This window comes from Mustela nivalis (genome assembly GCF_964662115.1).
Source record: "Mustela nivalis genome assembly, chromosome: 7".
Classification (NCBI taxonomy): Eukaryota; Metazoa; Chordata; class Mammalia; order Carnivora; family Mustelidae; genus Mustela; species Mustela nivalis.
The window spans coordinates 102,471,394-102,480,371 of record NC_139026.1 but is presented as its reverse complement, the minus strand read 5'-3'; the positions used below and the strand labels follow the sequence as shown (position 1 = coordinate 102,480,371).

Sequence of the window (8,978 nt, the reverse complement as noted above, 5' to 3'; positions counted from 1 at the left end):
TAATACATACTTTAAAATATTCCTTTTTCATCAATAATGAGTGTTTATCAAATGCCCAACAGCCAACACCACCAGTTTCTCCCTACCTGGAGGACTGTTGATCAATTACATTCCCCATACCCACGCAGCTACAGTAATATTGTATATTTTCAGGGTGTTCTCACAAATAACTCTGCAAAATAACACAAGGTGATTTAACACGTTTATCCTTGATTCCAAGCCTTCACTAGGCATAGTATCTGGGTCTTCTCTGTCAAGAAAGGGGAATCTGTCCTTCCCAGCACACTCTTCTGCTTTACCACCTGCAGTTCCCATTCTTCTGAAATAAGCAGGATTCTTCTAATCGGAATATGGTTCTGGGGATATGAATCCCATTTCCCTACATAACATCAAGGACATTTAGCAATGAGCTAAGTTAATCTTCTCAGCCTAAATCACAGAGAATAAAACTGTCTCCTTGCCTAGTGTAGAACCAGAACTTGGTTCTGGTGTTTCCCCCTACTCTTTAGTGTTATCTTGTCTTCCGGTGCATTTAAAAGGAACACAGCTGGGTAGGTTGATACACACTTTATTTGAGAGAGGTTCCTAGAAATAAGATTCAAATGGAATTGTTTTACCTGGAGGTATGCATCAATCTAATAAAAAAAAAACACACACAAAACCCATGAGGTTATTATTTCGGAACTGAATGGGCTCGTCTTTATACCAACCAAAAAGGCTTTAGTTTTGAACTGTTGAACAGAAGTCACAAGGGTTGACAGAGTCACATAGGGCAAGATTCCTGAGATGCTGCTATGACCCAAATAATGAAGAACCGATTCATTTAATTGGTGGCTCATATTTTGCCATATGGTGCCCTTTAAGAGACATATTTGCTGTTTTTAAAAAAGCAGAATTCTAAAACCTACAGACTTAATTTCTATATAGCATTTGTGAACTTTTTTTAGGAATGACCATCGAGGGAGTAGCGAGCCTGAGAAAATTAGAAAGCCAAAAGAGCGGAGGAGTGAAATCAAAGTTTTCAGGTTCTCACAATGCCATCCAGTCCTCAGGTTCTTATCTACAAAGTTAAAAAAAAAAATCCCCACAATAATGCTGTTAAAATAACTATTGCTTCCAAAAAAAATAATAATAACTATTTTTTGCATCCTCTAAGGGATGCAAAACATTTATGATGTATCCTCAAATCATTGCATGATCTCTAAGAAGGAGAAGGAGCCAGAGAAAAAAGCTCAGGGAAAAAAACCACTGGGTTCCATTAACAAAACATTCAGTCAGAATAGTCAAGTGGGGCGGCAATTCATCTCTTTTTAGAAATAAAAGAAACTGATGCTCTCAGCTGGCTCTGATTTACCTGTATTTAAAGGAAAGCAAGTTCTATCTTTAAATCGTAAAACTTTGGTTAGGCAGGAGCCAGGCTTTGTGGCCGCTGGCAATGTTTTCCAATGAATCAGCAAAGCTATATATAAATTTTAGGATTTTATATCCCAGACATAAACCAACAAATTCTGGTTAATGGAAAGTAAACAGGAAAACGCTGTGTGATTCTGAAGACCCTACGACTAGGATAAAAGCAGCTGGTGCATTCACAGAGCACTCATTTGTGAAGATCTTTTCATGCCCTTGATTTCATTTGGTTCTTACAACAACCCTGTGAGGTGTTATCAACCTCACTGCACAGCCAAGGAAATGAAGGCTTTATGTGTCTTTAAGTAATTTGCCAAAGTCATGCATTTCATAGCAAAGGAAACCATACTAGGCACAGAGAAGATTTCTCCCCCCAATCTCCCACCCCCATCCACCCAACCATGTTTCTCCTCTGCTATATAACTGTTAGATGGGTGAGAGATTAGAAGGAACGACCTAATTATTTTTAATTAAGCATGAGGGTACTTTCTGTATCCTGTCACTCTTTCTCTTTTTAAAAAAGAGCGTGGATGGGGGGGAGTAGAGGGAGAGGGACAAGCATACTCTGCATTGGGTGTGGTGCCCCATGCAGGGCTCGCTCTCAGGACCCCCAAGATCATGATCCCAGCAGAAACTAAGAGTCAGACGCTTAACCAACTGAGCTACCCAGGTGCCCCAATCTTGAGTCACTCTTTAGAAGATTCTCTTATTTACAAATCTGAACACCCCAAACATGACGTAATAATCTGGACACCCCACACATGAACCCACTTAACACAGGATACCTTATAACACTGGTCGAGACAGATCTACAATGTTCTAGAAAAAGTCTACATAGTACCTTGGATAATCCATTTTTACTCTTCTAACAAAATCGGATATTTCTTATACAAATCTGACTAGTGGGAGAAAAAAGATTTTACTGGCCATTTGACAATATTTTCTTTAACCTTCAGCATCTTAATAATTGTGCTTTCTGCAACTGGTAAAACATGAGGAGCCTAAAACAAGGAAGGAACTGCCAGTTCAAAAGTTACCATTTTGAAATATAGGTGATTTCCAGCATTTAACTTTCTGCTGTGAACCGGGCATCCGCAGCTCCATATGCCCCAAACCCTCATGCCTTTTTCAAGGTACGTTCCCATCTCCAGGGCACCGTGGGAGGCTGCATTTTCACATTCAGAAACTGAGTTTTATTAGATGGAAACAATTTCTCTGAAGTTTCTTCTAATTCCTTTCATTTTATATAACTTTCATTTTATAAGACTGATGATGAGTTCACTTTGTTCAGAAACAATGTCCCTACATAAAGAAAAGAAAGGAAACCCACAACAGAATGTAAATCAGAGTGGTTATGATTTTTGCTTTAGAAATATAACTTCTCTTCTTATTCTGGGAATTAGACCTGCAAATTTTAGTGTAGCGTGGGTTTTTTTTTTCTTTTTAATGAACATCCTGTATAAAACAATTCATAACTTTTGGTCATAGCAATGTGAAAATGCAACTAGAAACACAGTCTTGTCCTCAACACACCAGTTTACGCTTATCACTTATAAGTTCACTTGTTCTCCTGATTTCTAGCTGTATTTAGCCAGTGGACCCAAAAGTCTATTATAAGAGTCAGGCTGCATGAACGTGGGCTCAGGTGGAAACAGGAATGAATTTGACGGACTTGGAAAACTTGGGCGAGTCCTTCCATGTAACCATACTGTTGGTCGGGCTTCGGTTGTTTGTGTAAGAAGTCTGTCTTCTGCTCACACTGTCAGAATCTTCTTTGTTCAATGTTTGCTTCATGCTTTGGCAGCATGGGAAACTCTGGATGCAGTCTTGCAAGAGGTGGCCACTGAAAAACATGTAGATCCAAGGATTGCAGCAACTATTCAGGGAAGCTAGTAACGCCGTGATGGTGACGGCTGGGTTTTCCGATTCTGTATGAAAAGCAACGGGAAATGATTTAAACACTCACATGCAAGTTACTGTACACTGGATAAACTCATTTATGGACTCTTAAAAGTGGCAAAAAAAGTTATGGGTTAATATAGAAAAGGAAGTATATTGTCTATCAATCCACATATGGAAATTGCTTGGCTACAAAATATTGTCATAAGCAAGATGCATTGAGATTAATTCAAGCATCTTAAACCACTTACAAATATTTCAGTAGAATGAATGGGACCTTCAAGAAGCTAAGAATATTAAATAATTTATTATTTTTTTCTTTCTTTTCCCTAATTTTTATTTAAATTCTAGGTAGTTGATACATAGTATAATATGGGTTTCAGGATTAGAACGTAGTGATTCATCAATTTATTTAAGAGATGTTTGTATTCTTTATCCTAGCACTAGTATGTGCTAATGGACACAGCGCTTACAGAATGGCTGCAATTTCAATGAAATTTCAAAAGTCTACAAGCACATATACAAAACTGTATTCAACCTAACAGCTAAGGCAAAAGTATAACATTATAGACCATCTTTAGTAGTTTTAAATTTTTTAATAGCAAACATATTCTGTAATAAGAAAGCATACATACATACATGGTAGTAATAGGTCCCTGAAGCATTATTAAGTTGTTTGTGGAGTTGGGTAATTTTTTTTTTCTTTTTGATTAACTTTCTATGGTGTCTTTTGATTTTAAAAGAAAACCATCTTTGTGGTTTGGACAACTAAATTATATTAAAAACAACTGAATTAGGAAATTCCAATGAGTTTTGAAATATGTTATGCTATTTGTACTTGTAAACTACATAAATATTATAACCTTTCACAGAACTGTGACACTGATAATATACCTTTACTAAAGATAAGAATAATTAGCAGATACTTTTTCTTGATTATTAAATATAAACTTGGGTCTTCTCACTCTTGCTATGCTGGAATAAATTGAAGATTATTTAATCATACTTTGGGCTAAGATGCTACTATTAAAGGTGATCATGATCCATGGCAAAGACTGTACTCAGAAAGAATGAAAATCATCAGCAAACCTATGCACAAGTAGTGAATTTTTTAGAAATCATGTCTAAATTCTGATAAAGAAATAACTAGATTGAGTTTTTTATTTGACTAGCAATTAAGGGACTGCTAAGATCAAGCAAGACAGGAAATGGTAAACAAAAAAATCATTTATGCTCTTTTATTTATCAATAATATTATAGCTATGCAAGCATTTTTATTTGTTTCAATTAAATTCACTCCCAAATGTTTTATTTGCACACATAACCTCCAAAGCATATCACATATAGTCCCTATTGCAATCTCAAATAACAAAAGGAGACAGTTCTTTCCAGATCACCTATTTCCCAACTACAGCTGCTATTGATAACATTCCTGTAATATATTTTGCTAGAAAAAGTTTTTTTTTCTTACTAAAAGGAAATACTTTTTTCAAGACCCAATATTAAATAATTTGGGGGGGTGGTTCTTGTGAAGTTAGTTTTTTTTCAGATTGTGGAGGAGTTAAACTCAACCTAGTGGATGTAGAGAACACTTTCTGTAAACTATTGCAAAAGTTGTGTGCAGAGGCTATAGCTGTGTGGTTACGTTAGTGAGGAAAGACAAATTCATCAGTTTAACAAATTTAGAGCTCAAAATGGGATCGGGAGGAAGACAAACTATAAGGGACTCTTAATCTCACAAAACAACCTGAGGGTTCGGGGGCGGGTAGGGAGAGGGTGGTTGGGTTATGGACATTAGGGAAGGTATGTGCTATGGTGAGTGCTGTGAAGTGTGTAAACCTGGTGATTCAAAGACCTGTACCCCTGGGGCTAATAATGCACTATATGTTAATAAAAAATTAAAAATTTTAAAAAATTTAAAAAACAAAAACAAAAAAACAAATTTACAGCTCATCATTAATCTTGCTTTAAAATACTAGAAAAGGGGCACCTGGGTGGCTCAGTGGGTTAAAGCCTCTGCCTTTGGCTCTATCCCAGGGTCCTGGGATAGAGCCCCACCATGGTGCTCTCTGCTCAACAGGGAGTCTGCTCCCCCCCTTCTGCCTCCCTGCCTACTTGTGATCTCAGTCTGTCAAAAAAATAAAATAAAATCTTTTTTAAAAAAATAAATAAAAATACCAGAAAAAAAGTGTTACAGTAATTGTTAGAAAAAAATTAAGATGATAAGAAATGGAACACTAACTCAATGCTAAATTAGAATTACTGACTTCTTAATCTTTCTTTAGAAAACTATGTCAGTTTATCCTTGCCCTTGGGGCATTTCTACAAAATTGTTGTATTAATTCTGATAACATTTTACAAACTAGCAAAAAGCAGTTGCTACAGTAGAAATATTTCTCTGAGTCCAATGGACTCGAAAGCAGGGTGTTGTGCATTGGTTAGTGATCTGGCAAAAAGTCATTTTTCCATTTTATGGTTGTGTGGCTGACTCTAGGGTGCAGTTTCTGGATTTGTCTTGGGCTCATTGCAAGCTACAAATGGAGAGTCCTGGGCCTCATTCTATATCTACTGAATCAAAATGTCCTGGGCGGAGACCCCCAGAAACTGCCTTTCTGATAATTTCACCCAAGGCGTCATCCTTAGGCACACAGAAGTTAAAGAACTACTGCCTCACTTGCTATTATGAAGAGAACATCTGCCCCCGCCCACACACAAGCCGCCTTCCTGCACTTTCCTCCTTTTTCCGGATACCTACCAACCCAGACAAGTTTGTCATCCCAGACAGACCACATCTGGAGGATGAAGAAGGGGGCCCAGCAAACGATGTAAACTGTCACGATCACAAAAGTCATCTTCACGGTGCGGATCTTCGCGCGGGAAATGGTTTTCACGCTGCTGATACAGGGCGCGAGTAGGAACCCTTTATGGAGCGCGCCACTGGCGCCCTCCGCGCCCTTTCCCGGGCGCAAAGCCGTCTTTCCGCGGACATTGCGCCAGATGTGGTAGCAGATGAAGCCATAGCAGGTGCCCAGGATGACCACGGGCGCCACGAAGATGCCACCTGTCATCCAAGTCACATAGGCGCGGGGACCCCAGGGTTGGATGAAGGTGGCCCAGCAGTCAATGGCCTTGGTGACGTTGTCCACCTCGACCATGGAGAAGACGAAGTACTGTGGCGTGCTAAGCACGAAGCTCAGCACCCAGGCAGCGGCGATCATGAGGCGCGAGCGGCGCGTTGGCTGTTGCAGCGTTTTCAGCGGGTGGCACACAGCGATGTAGCGGTCGGCAGTCATAACCACCAGCATGTAGGGCGATACGAACATGCCGAACACCTGCAGATGCTTCACCACGCGGCACAGGGCGTCGGGTCCGCGGAAGCGGTAGGTGATATCCCAGCACATCTGCGGCAGCACCTGGAAGAAAGCGACGGCTAGGTCGGCTAGACTGAGGTGACGGATGAAGAGGTGCATTCGGGACGTCTTGCGGGGCGTGCGGTGCAGCGCGACCAACACACTGCTGTTACCCAGCACTGCCACCACGAAAGTCACAGCCAGCACGGCGATCTCCGCCTTGGCCAGCTCCTCGTCGCGCACGTCCCCCGGAGGGCTACGGCCTCCCCCAGGCGCCTCCGCTTCTCCGCTACGGTTGGCACCACCCGCGGACAGAGGCCACCACTCGCTGGAGTTGTCCGCGGACACCGCGGCGGGACCTCCGGAGACACGCATGCTACCCATGCGGCGCCTCCTCGGCCTCGGCGGAGGCCAGCTGTCTTTCCGCCTCCGCTGGAGAGGGCTCCTTGCCCTCGGGGCTCGCTGGGCTCTGCTGTCTCTCTTGCGAACGTCTGCGGGCACAGCGTCCCACCGCCCGCTGAGCTGCTCTCGGTCCCGTCGTCGCCGGCCCCTTCCTCTGCCGTTTTTCCTCAACTTGGAAGGCGCTGAGAAGGTGCACTTCGAGCGTCTGAAAGCACTGGGCTCCAAACTCAATTATTTATGCGGGGTTCGTTTCCCCAAAAGGCGCTCCCTCTTGTGCCAGTGATTGGAGACTGCTCCGCGCCTGTTCTCTCTCCTCTCCCCTCCCCGCTCCCGGGGGTTTCTTTCTTCTTCTTCTTTTTTTTTTTCCCTCCGCTCTACGTCGGTGATTTGTACTCTTTGCATCACTGCTGCGGGGGTGGGGCCGGGAGACGCCGATTACTCGGCTTAAGAGTCGGGGTGGTGGCGCTTTCCCGCTCTTCTTTTACAAAAACTTGGAGAACTGGACGTGCCGTGCCTTTTCTGGGCTTGCCACTATTTCCTCAAGCCCCCCTTAACTCCGCATTTGACTTAAACAGACGTAGTCAATGGGGCACCTTGAAGCCCGAGTGCACCACCTGGTGCGCGCGCGCGCACTCTTGAGCCTGAACTTGGAGCTCGACCCCACGCCCTGCAGCCGGAGTTTCCACCTCCGCAACTGGCGGGTGAATTCCCGGCTCCCCGCCCCGCCCCTCCAGGCTAATTTTACTCGCACCGCAACTCAGCTCTGGGATTTTCATCTCTCCCCACCCTGCTCCCCCCACCTCCCACCCCAAGATAACAACGGGGGAGAGGTGTCGTTAAAAAACGCTCTCTTCTCAGTAGTGTATCTTTGATACCTGCTATTTGCTAACTGGTCTAAGGCAGACGTTTGGGGACCGGAAGGACGCACTCACTTATCTTACTGCACCCCGCCCCATCCCCCGCGCGGACTCGGGCTGCCCGTGGGTGTAGCTACAACAAAGAAAAAGAACTGGAGTTGGGGGTGGGTGCCTGGTTTCTCTGAGCTAGATTCCTGGGGTTTCCTCCGGGAAAAGCCTGATTCCCATAGAGGGGATGGGCGGAAGTTGGGCCCATCCGTGGGGACTTCGTCTGGTTACTGCTGAACCGTGGGGACATCTCTGGATGGACAAAGAGCGACTGCCTTAGAGCGGCCACCCAGGCAGCGCTGTCCAGCGCATGCGAGCGAAAACTCGCCAGGGCCCTGTGCTCCGGAGTGAGAAAGATGCAATCTCCGGTCAGGAAAGAGATGCTCTGAAGGAAGCGAGAACAAATACCTATTAATTAGTAACTCTGGACCGCTACAGCCCAGCTGCCTGTCCAGGTCAAAGCAGAAACTCTCTCCACTCGAGCTCTGCATGTTTTACTTTGGTGAAACTATGCTTCGAACGACAGCGAGGGGGAGCTGTTTTCAGACTATTTCACTACAGAAAAAAGCACTTTATAAGGGTATCTACTTTGTGGATATACGAACATGACCTCATGGTCAGAAAATTAGTGTTTTGCGAACGCGGTGTAAGTTTGATAGTCTTGGGAAAAATGTACGTAAAATGTAGGCAAAGAAACCGAAAGATTTTCCGAAGTGCCATTCTCTGTGATAATTCCATTTTGCTTTCCAGTTTATGCATGTCCAGTCCCTAGGTTGTCACAGTTAAGAGTGCTGACTCGATTTCTGGAGTCCTGGTTCATTGTGGCTTATAAACCTCGGTTGATACAGTTTAACCATGGGAATAGAGGTATTTAATTTACTCACTGATCAGGTTATTGTGAGGATCAAGTAAGACAGTGTCCTGTGTGGGATAATGCTCTCAAATCTACAAGCTGTGTTGCATTGTCTCATTTTCTTTAAGATACCTAAGAGGCAAAAGATTTTTTAAAAGTCCA

General features: G+C 43.2%; 1 protein-coding gene across 1 annotated transcript; it reads right to left on the bottom strand.

The window, feature by feature from the left end:
• Positions 1 to 552: 552 nt before the first annotated feature.
• On the bottom strand, positions 553 to 7,336 carry AVPR1A (arginine vasopressin receptor 1A). The gene is made up of 2 exons (XM_082739046.1): positions 6,062 to 7,336; positions 553 to 3,335 (listed from the first exon to the last, which is right to left on the bottom strand). Exons 1-2 carry the CDS (start codon positions 7,038 to 7,040, stop codon positions 3,049 to 3,051), a joined length of 1,266 nt encoding a protein of 421 aa, XP_082595172.1. The 5' UTR covers positions 7,041 to 7,336; the 3' UTR covers positions 553 to 3,048.
• Between the last annotated feature and the right edge of the window lie 1,642 nt (positions 7,337 to 8,978).

Coding starts and splice junctions, on each gene's coding strand:
- AVPR1A (XM_082739046.1), bottom strand. CDS start 7,040: ATGGGTAGCATGCGTGTCTCCGGAGGTCCCGCCGCGGTGTCCGCGGAC. Junction 3,336..6,061: donor TGACAAACTTGTCTGGGTTG/GTAGGTATCCGG, acceptor CTTTTCATACAG/AATCGGAAAACCCAGCCGTC.